This window comes from Ctenocephalides felis, unplaced genomic scaffold (genome assembly GCF_003426905.1).
Source record: "Ctenocephalides felis isolate EL2017-DRISC unplaced genomic scaffold, ASM342690v1 CF-g0.4_SCAFFOLD_01886, whole genome shotgun sequence".
Lineage (NCBI taxonomy): Eukaryota > Metazoa > Arthropoda > Insecta > Siphonaptera > Pulicidae > Ctenocephalides > Ctenocephalides felis.
The window spans coordinates 111875062-111894378 of record NW_020538040.1 but is presented as its reverse complement, the minus strand read 5'-3'; the positions used below and the strand labels follow the sequence as shown (position 1 = coordinate 111894378).

The following is a 19317-nucleotide window of genomic DNA, read 5'->3' as shown; positions in this document are numbered from 1 at the left end:
TAAGTTCTAATATACTTTGGACAAATATTTTCAATTTTGCAATTCAGTTTATATAATTCTTATAAATATTAGATAATGTTAAAGTATTTATATATAACTAGCTGACCCGGCAAACGTTGTTTTGCTAAGTAAGATATATTCTAAACAATTTCTAGAGAATCAAAAATATTAATACTTGGAGTATATAAGGATGTGTTGTTTGAATACTATATACAATGATGTATTATAAAAACAATAAACCCCATTAGTTTGTCTATATTTTGTCAATACAATCAAACTGGAAGTTTTATACACTTTCTATAGATAACATTGTATAATACAATCCAAGTCTTTTTTGGTCTTTCGGCTTATTGATTACGTTTCTAGTTTTTCAGATTCTTTTTGTATATGGATTTTGTGTATAATTGTAAATACTGTAAATACTACTGAGGTTATAAATTTTTTTTAAATTTCTGCGAGGAGAGATAGAAAAGTTTCTAGTAACATTCGATGAATTGAAGTAAATTAAATAAAAAGTATATATGTAGAGCAGGGCGAGGCACAAAGGTCCAATTTGACTTTGAGCAAAAATAAACTATATTGTAAAAACCATAACAATTATATCTCAAACAAATAATAAATTTCAAACCAACAATTATTTGACTACGTTCAGTAAAACTGCCACCTACTTCATCATTGTAGAAATGTGCTTTTTTGCTGTCTTTCAAAATATTGTTATCTAGACCATTTTACTTCATAGACAGGGTAACTTAGAACGGGCAGGTGGCAAACAGGTTTAATGTGTTATTTTAATTTTAAAGGCATTTTACAAAATACCAGGTGTATAAATCGCCCTCTTTTACGTTGAAAAAACACGTGGTGGTCTTCCACGTTCTTCGTTTCTCAAATCAAAATTACCACTTCTGAATTGTCGAAACCACTCCTTGCACTGTGTTTCGGACAGAGCATGGTCACCATAAGCTTCCACCAACAAAATGAAAGCAGGTTCTTAAAGATCCCTGCAAAACCACATTTTTTGGCGCTGAATTCGACATTTTCAAAATGATGGAAAGCTACGTTCTGGTACGAATATTGCAACAGTTGGTATTTTTTATTATGAACAGATGTCAAAACAATAAGAAAAAACTAACAGACCACTACAGCCATCCATATATGAATTAATGTGGCCATCAGTAAATGGCGGGCGGTTTAAAATTTATACATCTGGTAATTACACTTTTAACTAATGCTAAAAAACTACCAACGAAAGAAAATACTTTTATTATGGATTTTCAACGAGTAGAGTTTATCTCCATATAGCAAAGTCATAAGAATTAAGGTTATAGCTGGTTATTCATCTTTTTCTCTCTACTTTTAATTCCTTGTTAAGCAATGCTTGTGTCACATTTAATTGTTCTGCAAGTTGTTTTTGAGTTTGATTGTCATCGTCATCAAGCAATGCTTGCAGTTTACTGGTTTTTGACACATCGCTGGTGGACCTTTTTAACCCCGGACCTTCATATATTACTGACTTTTTTTCGATAAACTCTGGAAAATTATAACTGGGAAAATGTTATTCGACAAATTGTCGCTTTGATGGATACCAAATTTAGGTTCTGAATTTAAATAACATATATTAAAAATAATATAACCTATAAAATGTTTTATAAATACCAATTAGTACTTATACAGTCAGCAACGAGCGTTCGAACGATAAAGACCTCAGTGTTGAATAGTGAGTAATCCGCAGCAGATAGTTGAAATAGTGACATCATGAATAGCGGACCCTACGGAGAGGGTCCCGACGATGACCGTGAACAAATACAATTAGGTCCGTGCATAGGAAACGCATTGCGTATATGTTATGGAGAAGATATGGAAACTGAATCAAACGCTAATTTAAATAAATTAAATAGTGATGTTACACCTAAAGGAACAATCAATTCAGTGCAAGAAAGTGACGTTGTATCAAACAACGAAATGAAAACAATAATAAATCTAGAAACGACTCGAGGGAAAAACAGTGCTAGTGAAAATCTTACAGGGGACAAACCTTCCCAAGAAACTATTAATAATAATGAGGTAATTAATATTAATGAAAATTTAAAAACCAACGACAAGATTAATGAGAATACATATGAAAAAAATAATCAATCGAGAAATACTAAAGTATTTAAAACAGTGTCATACACAGAAAAAGACATAGGACCATTTTTAATTTATGTAGAATCGATGAACAAAAACATAGGCAAACTACACCACATGGCATTAGGTAGAAAGATATTTAACAAGCACCCAGAGATGGACAAATATATAAAGGAAATTAAAGCTATCGGAATTAACAAAATCAAAATTGAATGTTATGACTACAAATTCACAAACAAGTTGGTAGCGGACTATATATTCTCAGAGATCGGCGCAAGGGCATATATACCACTATCTACTGTAATAAAAAAGGGAGTAATATACGACGTAAACACCGAGCTATCAGAAGAACATATTTTGAAACATATAAAATCTGAAGTGGAAATATTAGAAGTCAAACGAATTCTTAAAAAACAAAACAACGATTATGTAAAAACGCCCGTATGCGTTCTAACTTTCAGAGGCCAAAGGTTACCTGAGAAAGTAACAATACATGCGGTGAAGTGTCGGGTGAGTCAATACAACAAAATAATCCAATGTTATAACTGTTTACGTTATGGTCACGTGACCACACAGTGCCGAAGTAGTGTCAGGTGCGGACATTGTTCGGGTAACCACAACTACAAGGAGTGCGATAACAGGGAGGAAGAGCCCAAATGTTCATTATGTGGCAATGGACATCAGGCAATTAACAAAAATTGCGAAGTCTACAAAAAACAAATTAAATTAAAGGAAATAATGGAATTTAATAATGCAAGTTATAATGAAGCAAAAAGGATTTTGGAGAACCGCCCCTACGCAAATATAATTACGACTAGACTAGACTTACAAAACAAAAAAGTTTTTCCCGATATTCAAGATCACCAACAACGCACAAGAGATAAAGAACCAGAAAATACGGAAGTGAATCAGCCCAAGAAACGGAGACTACACAATACTAGCGTTGAGACACCAGCCATAGACAACATCATTAAAAACTCTAATAATAACAATAAAACAGAAAACGATGCACGAAAAGCGTCACCTAATATAAATAAAATACCATTTAAAAAAATGAAAACGTAAATACGAAAATGACAAAAGAGGACAACAGAGATAAAACGAAAGAGAAGGATGTTAGAACGACAAATATACAGAAAAGAGGAATACAACCAAATCCAAGCACATCAGAGCAAATATCTCTGAACCACATAATCAAAAGACTAAAGGATGTTTTTAACCCTACCAACCAAAAAAATAATCAAGTGCTTATGGCCATAATTAATCGGATGGAAAGAGATCAGATAAACCTAACAAATCCGAAATGACAAGAATGACACAGGAATTGAAAATATTGCAATACAATTGTAGATCAGTGTTTGCCAATAAAGGCTGCATTGAACATTTTCTATACGAGAAAGATTCAAATAGCGGCCTTCTCAGAAACATGGTTAAAAGGTGGTAACAACTGCACTTTCAGAGGTTACAAGATCTTCCGCAACGATAGAAATGATGGATATGGAGGTACGGCTATAATAGTCAAGGATAATATCACGGTACTCAATACAGAGAACATTAATATAGGCACAATAGATGTAAGCAAGTGCCAAATCAAAAGAATAACACTTATGTTCTGTAACACCAAATTGACCATTATATCCATTTATGTCGCACCAAACAGCAATATCTCAGTAAGTCAATGGAATCATATACTGTCACAGTTCCAAAACCCATTCATTTTGTGCGGTGATTTTAACGCTCACCATTATGCATGGGGAGGTAAATGGAATAGCAGAATGGAAATAATTTACTAGAATCCGTAGAGTCCAATGACTTATTTATACTCAATGATGGAAATCCAACTTTGAGATCTAAAAACAATTTTACAGCAGTTGATATATCATTTTGCTCTCAGGACATAGCGCACAAAATAGATTGGAGTGTAATCGATGAGTCTCTGGGCTCAGATCATCACCCCATAATTCTAACTCTGAAACAAAAAGAAGTTCCACAACTCCAAAATAACGATCTTGGATGGAACCTCAATAAAGCAGACTGGGAAAAGTATCAAATACATCTAGAAGATGAACTAAATGGATTTTGTGTAAGTGACCCCGTAAAAGCGTACACAGATTTTATACGGATAATTAACTCAGCGGCAGAAAAAAGCATTCCAAAAAGGAAAAAATTGATAAATACTAGGTTCATTAAACCAGTGTGGTGGGATGACGAATGCAATCAGCTAATAAAGGAACGGAGAGAGGGTGAAAAAGCTTATAGACAGGAATCCAACTATAAAAACTATTTAACGTGTGAGAATATAAACAAGAAAATCAAAAACATTTTCAGGAAGAAGAAAAAAGACAGTTGGAAGGAATACGTCAATAAAATGAATCCAAATACTTCAGTCAAAGAAGTATTTGGAATGATTAGACGTCTCAAGAAACACACGAACGGGACCAACACATATAGTAATATCCCTGAAGAAATTAGTGAGGAAATCATCGACTATCTATCACCACTGGGTGCCAAAAATGACTTAGGCAATGGAAATAAAACTGTCCTGGAAAGAGAAACAAACAATCTGATGGAACCATTCTCATTGTGGGAACTGGAAATAGCTATCAAGAGGAGCAACAACACAGCTCCTGGAAAAGACGGCATATCATATTCAATGATTGCAAATTTGACACTACAAGCTTAAAGTATACTGGTAGATATAATTAATAAAGTGTGGCTGAATCCAGAAGCAATAGAAGATTTGGGGCAACAAGTGATAATACTTATCAGAAAAATGAATAAACACCCAAATTTAGTTTCATCGTATAGACCCATATCTTTGGCTTCCTGCATTGCAAAAGTCAAAGATAGAATGATCAAGAGAAGATTAGAATGGTGGGTAGAAAAGTATGACATACTTCCCAAATCCCAATGCGGATTTAGAAAGGGCATGGGAACATATGACAACCTAACGATCTTTATATCAGATCTATATCTATCAATGGCAAAAAACAACTATGTCGTTGCTCTATTTAGCGATATTAAAGGTGCGTACGATAACGTCCTACCAGAGGTGCTGGAAGATACTCTGGCTAACACTGGACTACCAGGAAAATTCATAAACTCAATTACGACCAACATCCGAGAAAGAAAGATATTTTTCCGAATAAATGGGAAACTGATAAGGCCGAGAAAAATCTACAAAGGCCTACCACAGGGAGAAATTCTTAGCCCCATCTTATACTCAATTTATGTAAGAGACATAGAAAAAATATGGGAAACAGGTACCAAAATATTACAATTTGCAGATGACGTCGTGATATATATAGAAAAATCAAGCCTCCAGGAAGCCTATGAGGTGATGAGCCGTAACATAGATCTCTTCCACGAATGGCTCGCAAAGAAAGGACTTGAATTGTCGGACGAAAAAAGCTCAATCGGAATCTTTACAAGACGCAGGAAGCTAGAAGAAAGAACAGCACTAACGACTAAATACCATACAATCAAAATACAAGAAAATAATAAATTCTTGGACGTCACATTCGACAAAAAACTATCTTTCAAAGCACATATAAATCAAGTAATCACAAAAATTGAGCCAAAAATCAACATTTTACGTATGGTAAATAGGACATGGTGGGGAGCTCACCCTACCACAGCCCTGATTTTGTATAAAACAATAATTAGACCATCATGGGAGTATGAAAGTCTAGCTTTCAGTAACTCTTCTCACTGCAGAAAGCTAGAAAAAATTCAATATAAATGTTTGAGACTGTGCATAGGGGCAATGATCTCCACACCTACAAACGCCTTGTTGGTGGAATGTGGGGAAATGCCTTTACATTCAAGATTCCAATATTTAAGTGATAAATTTGTACTTAAAAAATACCAAGTACAAAATAATAGAACAATCGAAAATATCAAGAATGTAGCCATAGATACATTAACAAGTGACTGTTGGAGAAATCGTCCAAAACCAAGCTTGGTATATAGCTATATAAAAGTAATTGAAACAAGAGGAGACACAAATAAATACAATAAACACCCGTATTATAACTTTTTCACATTAGACAACAGTTATACGATAGAAAAAATATTCAATACGAATACAATCAACATAGAGGATTATAAAGTTATATTTACAGACGGGTCAAAAATTAATAACAAAACTGGCTGCGCTTTATTTTATGAAAACGATAATATCAAAATAGGATATAAACTACCAGACTTCGTTTCAATCTGGTCAGCCGAGCTAATAGCTATAAAAAAAGCAATTGAATATATAGAAAGCCACAAAATCACTAAAGTGGTCATCGTTACCGATAGCAAAAGCTGCATAGATAAACTGAAAAATCTATTCCTTACTAATCGACTAAGCGAGACATTAGTATATGAAGTATGGAATAGACTTATACAGCTATTGGAGAACGGGTATACAGTCAAATTATTATGGACTAGATCGCACTCCGGTTCTAGTGGAAACGATGAAGCGGACTCAATAGCAAAATGGGCAACAGAATACGGAACTATGATCAACCTAGCCACTAGGAAAGACTATATAAATAATTCAAAAAAAAAAATACTGGACAAATGGCAAGAGCAATGGAACAGATCGTCGGAAACAAAGGGACGATACTACAAGGCAGTCAACCCCAAATTGAAAATGAAACCGTGGTTCCGAAAATATGCAGATGAAAACAGAGGTACCATCGTAACAATAACAAGACTAAGGCTTAATCATGGCAACTTCCCTGCACACCTGAAGAGGCTGGGAATAATAGAGTCAGAATCATGTCCTTGTGGAGCATCAAGCGGAACATCTGAACACATCATACTAGAATGTAGTATATTTGAGGCAAGCAGGGCTAAATTGTTAGAGGAACTACACTCTATAAAAACACTGATTAAACCCTTTAATTTGACATCATTATTGCAAAATCTGAACTGTTATCCTAACATAATTAGGTTTGTTAATAATAGTAAAATTAAGTTGTAAGTGACCAATATACTATATATGTTACCTGTATATTGTACATTATGTATGTGGCTAAATGTTTACCAGAGGCCAATAAAAATATAAAAATAAAAAAAAATAAAAAAATAAAAAAATAAAAATTAGTACTTATACAAATGAGATCTTTCAGAGCATCGTGTTTGAGAAAAAATATGCCAAAAAGTGCATTTTTATTTCAAAAAAGTTGTTATTTTGATTTTCTAGTAACACTAGCGATCAGTTTAATAACGTTTTTATGTATAAATATAACTACGAACAAAACTACTTACTTCAATTTATTCATAATTAAATAATATTCACGTAAATCATTCTATTAAACGTAGTTGAACATCATCTGTCAAAAACGTTTGACATTTGACGGATTAGAAACCGTCCATTGATTGATTTAAATTGCGCTTCTACAAAAATTTTCAAATGAAAAATGTAAAGTTTCTACGCTTTGAAATATTATCTTACCTTTCCGACCTTTTCCGAATTGGCACGAATTTTTCAAGACCAAAACTGGCCAAATCGGTTTAGCCGTTTTCGAGTTTTACCGAATCATTTGATCGAGAGCTCCATTTTGATATACATAAAATAATCTATTTGAAAACATTTAATATTCCTAGAACATTTCGTTACGGCATGGGAAGTTCTAGCAATTTGCCTTGAGGCACGATGGTCCATAACCGCTGAACCTACCTTTCCAAAAATTTGAACAGTTTTTCGTTTATTTATTTATTTATTTATTTATTTATTTATTTATTTATTTACACGCCAATCGGCTTTCTACAGTTTTATAATATTGTTTGCTAATTCATAACTTTAGTTTATGAATATAAGTAAAATAATTTTTGAATTATTCAAATCGAACGTTTTGTTATCTCAAAAACTGAATTACCATTTTAGTTCTTTTTGACCCGTATCTTTGAAACGGCTAAACCTGCCTATGCCAAGAACTAATCAGCACGTCTGCTTATTAATACAAATCGAATGTTCCTTAAATTATTCAAATCTATTGATCCGTGTTCCCGAAATCGTCAACGAAAACTTGTATCCGCACACACACGTACGCACACATACATACATTTTTTCTAAGGTGTGCCAAAATGTTAAGAAACCTCTGAAACGTAAAGACATATGAAAATTTTCATTTTCGATTTTTTTGCGATTACTATAACTTATCCTACGAGAAGTTAATAAAACACTGAACATTGAAAAAAAAATGATTTTAGAAATAATTTAGGGCGAGGCACAAATGTGACATTTGAATTTGAGCAATTATAATGTGAAAACCAAACCAATTATATCACATAACAAATAACATATATCAAAACTAGTGGGATGCATGGGATCGTGCGTCCAGGTTCGAGGAATGAAAATAATCAATAATTATTTTGAAGATTTTCAAATAGATTATTTATTGTAAATACATACTGTAAATTTATAAGACCGGCGATAAGCGGATTTTATAAACAACTTATGTGTACGTTTACAAGAGTCCATTTTTTTGAATTTGATCTTTTTGATAATTGAGAAATTTTTTGATAATTTAGATTTCTTTTTTAAATTTTGATATTGTTTCAAAATCTTGAAATATTTTTCAAAGTTTGATTTTTTTTGGAATTTAAACAAAAAAAGTTTTTTTTTTAATATTTTGAGAATTTTGAAATTTTTGAAAATATTCGTCTTTTTTAATTTTTGAAATATTCTCATTTTTTTGTGAAAAATCAATTTTTTTTAAATTTTTCAACATTTAGTTTTTTTTGGAGCATGATAAAAAATTTTGAAGCTTTGAACTTTCTTGAAAATTTTGATTTTTTTTTTTTGAAAACTTTCAAAATTACTAAATTTTCTGTAAATGCATTTTTTGCACACCATCTACTCAAGCAAAATGTTTTTTAAATTAATCTAATCGGATAATCCGTTTTTTGAAACCTGCTTAACCGTTTTTACACCCTTTGCGCTCTATACCTCCAAAACGGCAAAACTTTGCCAAAACGCCTCGCGATCGAGTACAAACCGAATGATTTTTAATCATTAAAATCGGTCCTCGATATTTGACAGTGTGGAATAACCGATTTTCATGATTTAAAATTCATTCGGTTCGTACTCGATCGCGAAGCTTTTTTGCAAAAGGCAATTTTGCCGTTTTGAAGATATTTCAAAATTTTGAAATTTTTTTTGAAAAATAAGTCAATAATGAATTTCAAATTATCAAAAAATGTCTAAATTTTTAAAAAAATCAGATTTTAAAAAATGGACTCTTGTAAACGTACACATAAGTTGTTTTAATTGAAAATCTTCAAAACAATTATTGATTAACTTCCCGTAGGACAAGTTATAGTAATCGCAAAAAAACCGAAAATGAAAATTTTTATATATCTTTACGTTTCAAAGCCTTCTGAACATTTTAAAATAACTTAGAAAAAATGGATGTATGTGTGTGTGTGTGTGTGTATTTATGTATGTGCGTGTATGTATGTGCGGATACAAATTTTCGTCGACGATTTCGGGAACACGGTTCAACCAATTTGAATAATTCAAAAAACATTTGATTCGCATTGATACGGAAACGTGCTGATTAGTTTTTGGTCAAGGCAGGCCTAGCCGTTCCGAAGATACGGGGCAAAAAGTGCCGAAAACGATAACTCAGTTTTTGCGAGAACGAAGCGTTCGATTTGAATAATTTAAAAAACATTTTACTTGTATGGACAAGGTGAAGAATTGATCAAATTTTCATGAAGGCAGATCTAGCGGTTTCGAAGATCTAATGAAAAAAGTAAAAAAAAATGTCATTTGGCGGTTAAAAATGATCATTAGACACATGCACATCAAATTATCAGATATTTTATAGAGATTTCAACAATAAGTATATTTTTTTTACATTTGTATGGGTTCCGTACCAATGCTTATGCGTTAGACGGCGGCGCGGCACTTGCGCGCTTTGATATTTCGTCTCTATGCAGTTCAAGCAGTACGATTGCTTTGAAAAAAAGTTCAGAATTTCCAAAATATGTCAAAATGAAGAAAACATTTTTCTTTTCAAAAAAATGTTGTTATCAAAATAAAATTTTTTTTTTCAAAAAAAAGTAATTTTTTGTCAAATTTATAGTTTTTCAAAAATCTAATTTTTTCGAAGTAATTTTTTTTCAAAAATGTTAATCGTTTTTAAAAAAATAATAATTTTTGGTAAGGGAAGTTCCAGCAATTTGCCTTAAGGCACGATGCCTTAATTGCCTTAAGACAGAATTCCACTTACAGCTAGTTATTTTTATTTCTCGAATGTTTAATTACGGTACAGGAAGTTTCAGCAATTTGCCTTAAGGCACAATGCCATGCGCCCCACTAGTTGAATTATTGAAATCGGTCGCTCCATTCTCTTAAAAACTGAGTTACCACTTTTGGCACTTTGTGCCCCGTACCTTCGGAACGGCTAGACCTGCCTTCGTCAAAAACTAATCAGCACGTTTTCTTATCAATATGAATCGAATGTTTTCTGAAAATCGGTTGATCGGTGTTCCCGAAATCGTCGACAAAAATTTGTATCCGCGCACACACACACACACACATATATCTATTTTTTTAAGGTATGCCAAAGTACTCCTTTGAAACGTAAAAATATATAAAAATTTTCATTTTCGATTTTTGTGCGATTACTATAACTTGTCCTACGGGAAGTTAAAAAACAACAATCTGAATATGTTCAGTAAAACACTATCATTGAAGAAATGTGTTTTTAGCACATAGGCGCTAGAATGGGATACCCAGTGGACAAACAGGCCATGTGTCTTATTTTCAACTTCAACGGAATTTTACGAATTAATCGCTACATAATTCAACCAATGCAAAATATAAATTACATGGGTACATTTTTTCAGAGATAACACTGTATATAATCATGATCTTTGTCAGAAATATTTATCAGCCAGAGTTGGAATAATTATTTATTTAATTTATCTCTTATTTCCTTCACTATTTCACTTCACTATTCACTATTTTTCCTTGTTTACACATTTGCAAAAATTTAGTTGGTCCTTTTTAAACCATCAACATGTAAATTTTATGAAGATTATATAAAAATATCTATTGAAAATACCTTAAATTACGATACACCTTATAAAACAAAAATATAACAGCGCTCACAACGAAAAAATCTAACAACGAAAGAAAATACTTTTGTTATGGATTTTTCAACATTACCGTTTATATACAAACATTAACGTCGTAAGAATCAAGGTGATGGTTGGTTATATATATTTTTCCCTCTATTGATATATTGTTTGATATATTGATTGATAAATTATTATCTTTACTTGTTTTTGAGATATCGATAGTGGACCTTTTTACCCGTAGACGTTTGCATAGCTATTGCCCGGTATTGCACTAAGTATATATATATATATATATATATATATATATATATATATATTAGGGTGGTCCTTAAAAAGGTCATTTTCGAATTTCCTTGCTCCCAGGGGCTCAAATGGTTCCAAATAGATAAAAAACAATTCTCTGAAAGTTTTAGCTCTTAATATTAACGTTTAGATAGAGCGCAATTCAATCAAAGTTTTGTATGGAAATAGCATGGAAAATTTTTCAAAAATTTAAAAAATGTTTTTTAAATGTAATTTAGCGTACAAATAAATGAATAAAACTTATTTATTTGTCGCTAAGTAATACCTAAAACATTTTTTTTTAATTTTCAAAATTTTTTCCATGCTCTTTCCATACAAACTTTGATTGAATTGCGCTCTATCTAAACGTTAATATTAAGAGCTAAAACTTTCAGAGAATTGTTTTTTATCTATTTGGAACCATTTGAGCCCCTGGGAGCAAGGAAATTCGAAAATGACCTTTTTAAGGACCACCCTAATATATATATATATATATATATATATATATATATATATTTCAGTTTTTAGACGTTATTCAAATTGTACACACTAGAATGTAAGCAAAAAATTGTCAAAAAAAATAATTAGTTTAAATGTTCCAATTATTAATAGCCTGGTTTATCACAGTGTAATAGTGTAGTGTATTTTTGTATAATTAATTTCTTTTTCCACTGAATGACGGTCTCGATGAAGACCGAAACGTATGGATAAATAGAGTATTTCAAAACTACTTTAGTTTTTTTTCTTTACTTGGTGTTACTGCCCGATTCTAAATAACTCATCAATATATATACATATATATATATATATATATATATATATATATATATATATATATATATATATATATATATATAATATATATATATATATATATATATATATATATATATATATATATTATATATATATATATATATATATATATATTATGTATGTGTATAAATATTAGTTATAAATAGTTTTAGATAAAAAATTTATTATTTTTCAGTATATCAAACTCACAATTTGAAGAATTAGTTGTTAATTTGGAAAGAACAGGAATGAAGCACAAGCAGGTCATTCCGTGCCACGAAACGTTTCTCAATGTGAGTACACTTTCATTAATACATAGTAAGTATTCGTTATTTCTTAAAAACTTAACAATTTGAATTACTTTCTAAAAAACTTAATTTTTAATTAATCAAATACTATTACTATTCAAATATTACAACAATTATTTTTCTTAATGAATATCAGAATCGGTTTATTTTTACCTATTTGACTGTCACAGAAATATTTTGCCTAATTATTTGGTAAAATATTTGTCGGCTCCAAAAGAATATACAAAATAGATACTGACAACTTGACTCGACATATATAATTATTTATTATATTTTACCTCAATATAATTCCATAAATAAAAAAGTGACAAAAATTAAAACACATTTAAAAAAGTAATTGGTATTCCATGTACAATTATATACAATATTATTGGTTTAAGATAGAAAAACAACCATAAAAATTATTGAAATATGCAAAAGTTTAAGTTATGTTTACATATGGATTTGATGCAAAAATTTTAAGGTTATTCTAAATTTTCAAAAAATATACTAATTTTTTGAAAAATATAATTTTTGACAAAATTTCAGATGTATATTTTTTCTTGAACTACAACTTCTTAAATATTTTTAAAATCTTAAATATCAAACAAGAATCAAAATATACAACTTTTCAATTATTTTTAATATTTATTTTTTCCAAAAATTTCAAATTTTGAATTTTCAAATATGTTATATTTTCACATTAAATTCTTTTTATTGGCTACTTGCACAAAATCTATTTTTGACAGAAACCATTATGCTATTTTTATAACAAATTTTGAGTTATGGAATTCTTAAACACGAATATCCAAAATCGCAAACCAATTAAATACATTTTTATTCTTGGAACGTACAAGTTGTTATTTTTATTTGTATTCCTGAAATCACACTCACCATTACGGTAATCGAAGAATTCGAGTTTGTACTGAATTTCAATAAAATAAATATCAGTACGTGGTTTGCGCAAAATGGTAATGACCGATATAATGATACTTTAGTAATTTTCCGCAACTATTTTATGGACAATACAAAATTTAATTGTTTTTCACGGAAACTTCTGAATAATCGCTTACCATTACTTATTTAACTGGATTGTTTTATTTTATTAAGAAGAATACCCACAAGCAAAACCAACAGTAACACTTGAAAGAAGTATTTACAGATACCCACTGATTTATATTATATTTAAATTATTTTTTTATTAATTACAAATTGTGTGCGAAAGACATGTAATTTTTCTTGTTGCCGAACATTGCACTATGTAACTGTTTGTAATCTTTTTCTATGAATGAATTATTTTAAACGTGTTACGAAATTTTTGAAACATACTTCGATTATATATATATATATATATATATATATATATATGTATATATATTAACAAAGTCTAGTAATCGGGCATAACATCAATAAAAAACATAAATTTCTTTCAAAAATTTATTTTAAATCCTTACGTTTCGGCTATAATCCTAGCCTTCATTCAGTGGAAAAATTTGTTAGTCTTAGTGTTAAATTGGAATATTTTAATAATCCATGGTATCAGGATATGATAATGCACTACACTATGTATTATAAACATTAAACTTGTAATTACACAATGTTTTCACAAAATACTAATTTAAAAAATCACAAATAGATAGTGTGTTGTTCGTAGACTGGTTGAAGATATAATGGAATTATATCTTTCACGGAAATATAATATAATGGAATTATATCCATTATATCTTCAACCAGTCTACGAACAACACACTATCTATTTATGATTTTTTAAATTAGTATTTTGTGAAAATATTGTGTAATTACAAGTTTAATGTTTATAATACATATTAGTGTAGTGCATTACCATATCCTGATACCATGGATTATTAAAATCTTCCAATCACACCAGGAAAAACGATTTTATGAATAAATACATGTAGAAAAATACAATCATATGTTACGGTAAATGTGCATATTTCGATGAATGTGAACTTTCACCGGTGAATGTGCACATTTACCGGCTTATTTGGCGAATGTGAGTTCAACTCGCGCATGTGCGGGTGAGATACTAATTTATATATTTATATTTATATTTGTATTTATATTTATATTTATATTATTTATTTTAGTCATATGCATATTAATATCTATTATTTATTATTCACTATTAACTATTAACTATTAACTATTTATCAATTAACAATTTATCTATTAACTATGATCTATTAACTATTTAACCATTAACTATTAACTATTACCTATTTAACTATTCTTAATTTACTATTTACTAATAACTATTTACTATTTGCTATTATCTATTCACTATTTACTATTAACTATTTAGTTATCACTATTCACTATTTACTATTAACTATTCAGTTATCACTATTTACTATTTACTATTAACTATTCAGTTATCACTATTCACTATTTTACTGTTCAACTATTTACTATTAACTATTAACTATTCATTATTCTTTATTTACTATTAACTATTCAGTTATCACTATCACTATTTACTATTAACTATTCAGTTATCACTATTCACTATTTACTATTAACTATTCAGTTATCACTATTCACTATTCACTATTTTACTATTCAACTATTTACCTATTAACTATTAACTATTCACTATTCACTATTTAACTATCTACAATTCAACTATTGCTAATGCACTATTTACTAATAACTATTCATTATTTACTATTTGACTATTCAGTTATCACTATTCACTATTTACTTTTAACTATTCACTATTTACAATTCATCTATTTGGTTATCACTATTCACTATTCACTAATAACTATTTATTATTTACTATTCACCATTAACTATTTAACTATTTACTATTTAACTATTTACTTTTTAACTATTAACTAGTTACTTAAACTATTTACCTATAACTATTGAACTACTAACTATTCACTATTTAACTATTCACTATTCACTATTTAACTATTCTAAATTCACCATTTACTATTTTACTAACAATTAACTATTAACTATTTACTATTTAATATTAATTATTCACTATACACTATACTAAAAGGTTACTATTCAACTATTTACTATTAACTATTTAGTGCGCATGCGCCAAATACGCAAGATGTTCATGAGACCGATCCAAGTACGCACGTACACCATTATTTTAAATTGATTGTTTGAGAACTCCACATTTACCTAGCGTTTTGGGGAATGTGCACATTCACCGGTAAATGTGCACATTCACCAAGAGTGCACATTTACCGTAACACATACATTACATATAAAATAATTATAGAAAACAAACAATATTAACTGAAAATGTTTTGTTTTTAATTTTGAAACTAAAGTTTTTAATTTTAAAACTAGAGTTATAATGCAAAAAATACATTTACATAGAGATAGAGTACATTTTTTATAGAGATAATACTGTATATAACTAGATCTGGTATTTTGTCAAAAAAAAAATTAGCAGCAGAGTTGGAATTAATATATGGTTGGGGAAAAAGAAATCCATTATTTTTACGTAAACTTCAAGACTTTATTTAAATGTTTTGCATTGTCCGATTTAGGTCAAATATGCACCATTTTGTTCTATAATTTGTTTCCATTTTAATGGTAGCTTCATTATGCCTCTCTTATAAAAGTCTTGGTCCTTATTAGCGAAAAACTCCAGCAATTGATTGGAATTGCTGGATTGCAATTGATTGGAATTGGAAAGGAATCATTTATTACGAGTTGCTTCCATATGGCCAAACATTAAATTCAGACATCTATTGTCAACAACTGGACCGTCTGAAGCGAGCAATTGACCAGAATCGGCCAGAATTGGCCAACAGAAGAGGTGTTGTGTGCTATCAGGACAACGCCAGGCCACACACTTCTATAGTGACTCGTCAGAAACTCCAGGAGCTTGGTTGGGAAGTTTTGATGCATCCACCATACAGTCCGGACCTCGCACCAAGCGATTACCATCTTTTTCTTGCATTGCAAAACTTTTTTAGTGATAAGAAATTGGCATCAAGGGAAGAGTGTGAAAATCAATTGCTGGAGTTTTTCGCTAATAAGGACCAATACTTTTGTGAGAGAGGCATAATAAAACTACCATTAAAATGGCAACAATTTATAGAACAAAATGGTGCATATTTGACCTAAATCGGTCAATGCAAAACATTTAAAGTCTTAAAGTCTTGAAGTTCACGTAAAAATAATGGATTTCTTTTTCCCCAACCATATATTAATTCCAACTCTGCTGCTAATTTTTTTTAACAAAATACCAGATCTAGTTATATACAGTATTATCTCTATAAAAAATGTACTCTCTATCTCTATGTAAATGTATTTTTTGCAATATAACTCTAGTTTTAAAATTAAAAACTTTAGTTTCAAAATTAAAAACAAAACATTTATCTCTAGTTTCAAACTTTTAGGGCAAGTTATAGTAATCGCAAAAAAATCGATAATGAAAATTTTTATATATCTTTACGTTTCAAAGGTTTCTGAATATTTTGGCATACCTCAAAAAAATTGATGTATGTGTGTGTGTATGTATGTGTGTGTGTATGTATGTGTGTGTGCGTGTGTGTTTGTGTGCGGATGCAAATGCATGTTTTTGTGTGTGTACAGATGCAAATTTTTGTCGACGATTTCGGGAACACGAATCAACCGATTTTAATAATTCAAAAAACATTCGATTCGTATTGATAAGGAGACGTGCTGATTAGTTTTTGGCGAAGGCAGGTCTAGCCGTTCCGAAGATACGGGGCAAAAAGTGCCGAAAACGGTAACTCAGTTTTTTCAAAAAACATTTTACTTGTATTGACAGGATGAAGAATTGATTAGCGGTTTCGGAGATCTAACAAAAAAAGTAAAAAACATGCCATTTGGCGGTCAAAAATGATCATTCGACATTTGCACATCAAATTATCAGATATTTTATAGAGATTTTAACAATAAGTATAAATTTTGTTTACATTCCTATGGGTTCCGTATCAATGTTTATCCGTTAGACGGCGACGCGGCGCTTACGCGCTTTATGTTTCGTCCTTATGCAGTTAAAGCAGTACGATTGTTTTGAAAAATAGTTCAGAATTTCCAAAATATGTCAAAATAAGGAAAACATACTTTTCAAAAAGTTATTTTTTGTCAAATTTATAGTTTCTCAAAAATCTAATTTTTTCTAAGTTATTTTTTAAAAAAAATGTTAATCGTTTTTAAAAAAATGATAATTTTTGATACGGGAAGTTCCAGCAATTTGCCTTAAGGCACGATGCCATGTGCCCCACTAGTTTTAACTTAATTTACTTTTTTATTTACTGTTTTTTATTTACTCCTTTGCCAGGGTAAAGGTTTAGTTGGTCCTTTCTACCCAATCCCCGTGTAAGTTTTTATAAGGACTATATTAAAAAAGGAGTTGAATCTATTTTAAAATTAACAATACATCTTGTAAAGTAATTAGACCACAACGTATAGATATTTTAAAATTATATAGAGGTCTCGAAATAACAACAATAAGGCTCACAACAAAAAAAAAACTAACAATAAAAGAAAATACTGTAATGTCGTAATAATCAATGCGATAACTTGTTAAACATTTTTTTCCCTTTACTTTTGATTATTGTTATCAAAAAATTCTTAACTTTACTTATTTTAGAGATATCGGTGGTGGAACTTTTTACCCGCAGACCTTTAACCCCGCTCTATCGTATATAGTATACACTATATAGTATATAGTATATAGTATATATTTTTATTTTATGAAAAAATGTATAGTTTTGTGTCATTTTATAGCTATGATTTCATAAAACTGCCAATATATCTTGGTAACATCTGGTTGCTCCGATCTCCGGCAAAACCGCGAGGAGTATAAATGTTTATCATTTTACTACGGATACGCATAAAAATCTTGAACTCGGGTGCTAACGATTCTTTGGCACTGTTAATTTTTTTATAATACTTCTTGAATCATATAATAGGCGATGTCTTGCAAAATCGAAAATATTGCTTATATTGAATAATATTAATATAATATATTACATCTCTATTTTGTATATGCCTAAGAGTCTGTGTTTCAGGCTAGTAATCTGATGTCATGTTACAATAAGACTGTTTTTGGTGGGATTTTTGTACAATAGTTGTTTGAAAGTAACTCTGCTATTTTGTACTAGACGGCAAGGGGCCGCATAAGATCCTCACGGAGGCCGCAGGTTCCCCACCTATGGTATATAATATTGTTCATTTGCGATTACTATAACTCACCCTACGGGGAAGTTAATAATTCTTTATTAAGTTCCGGCAGGGTAAGTTATAGTAATCGCAAAAAAATCAAAAATAAAAATTTTCATATATCTTCATGTTATAAAGGTTTTTGAATATTTTGGCATACTTTATCGAAAATGGATATATATATGTGTGTGTGTGTGTATGTGCGTGTTTATGTGCGTGCGTGTGTATGTGTGTGCGTGTGTGTGTTGCGAATACAAATTTTCGTCGACAATTTCGAGAACACCAATGAACCGATTTGAAAAATTTAAATAACAGTCGAATTGTATTGTTAAGGAGACGTGATTAGTTTGTGGCATAAGCAGATCTAGCCGTTTCGAAAATACGGGGCAAAAAGAACCAAAAATGGTAATTCAGTTTTTGAGAGAACGAAGCGTCCGATTTAAATAATTAAAAAAACATTTCATTTATATTGACTAAACAAAGAACTGCTTAAATTTTTGAAAATGCAGGTCCAGCGGTTGTTGACTCTCAATAAATAAAAATGTTCATTGGA

The 19317-nt window shown here is 30.2% G+C and overlaps 1 protein-coding gene across 1 annotated transcript; it reads left to right on the top strand.

Moving 5' to 3' along the window:
• The first annotated feature begins 4897 nt into the window (after positions 1-4897).
• LOC113375714 lies at positions 4898-16694 on the top strand. Its single transcript, XM_026615659.1, has 3 exons — positions 4898-7068; positions 12485-12551; positions 16203-16694. Exons 1-3 carry the CDS (start codon positions 4898-4900, stop codon positions 16692-16694), a joined length of 2730 nt encoding a protein of 909 aa, XP_026471444.1.
• The last annotated feature ends 2623 nt before the right edge of the window (positions 16695-19317 follow it).

What these genes read in the sequence shown, in the direction of transcription:
- LOC113375714 (XM_026615659.1), top strand. Translation starts at nt 4,898, where the DNA reads ATGAATAAACACCCAAATTTAGTTTCATCGTATAGACCCATATCTTTG. An exon ending in TGTTATCCTAACATAATTAG is followed by an intron (nt 7,069 to 12,484) that starts GTTTGTTAATAA and finishes ATTATTTTTCAG; the next exon opens with TATATCAAACTCACAATTTG. An exon ending in CAGGAATGAAGCACAAGCAG is followed by an intron (nt 12,552 to 16,202) that starts GTCATTCCGTGC and finishes GGTCCTTATTAG; the next exon opens with CGAAAAACTCCAGCAATTGA.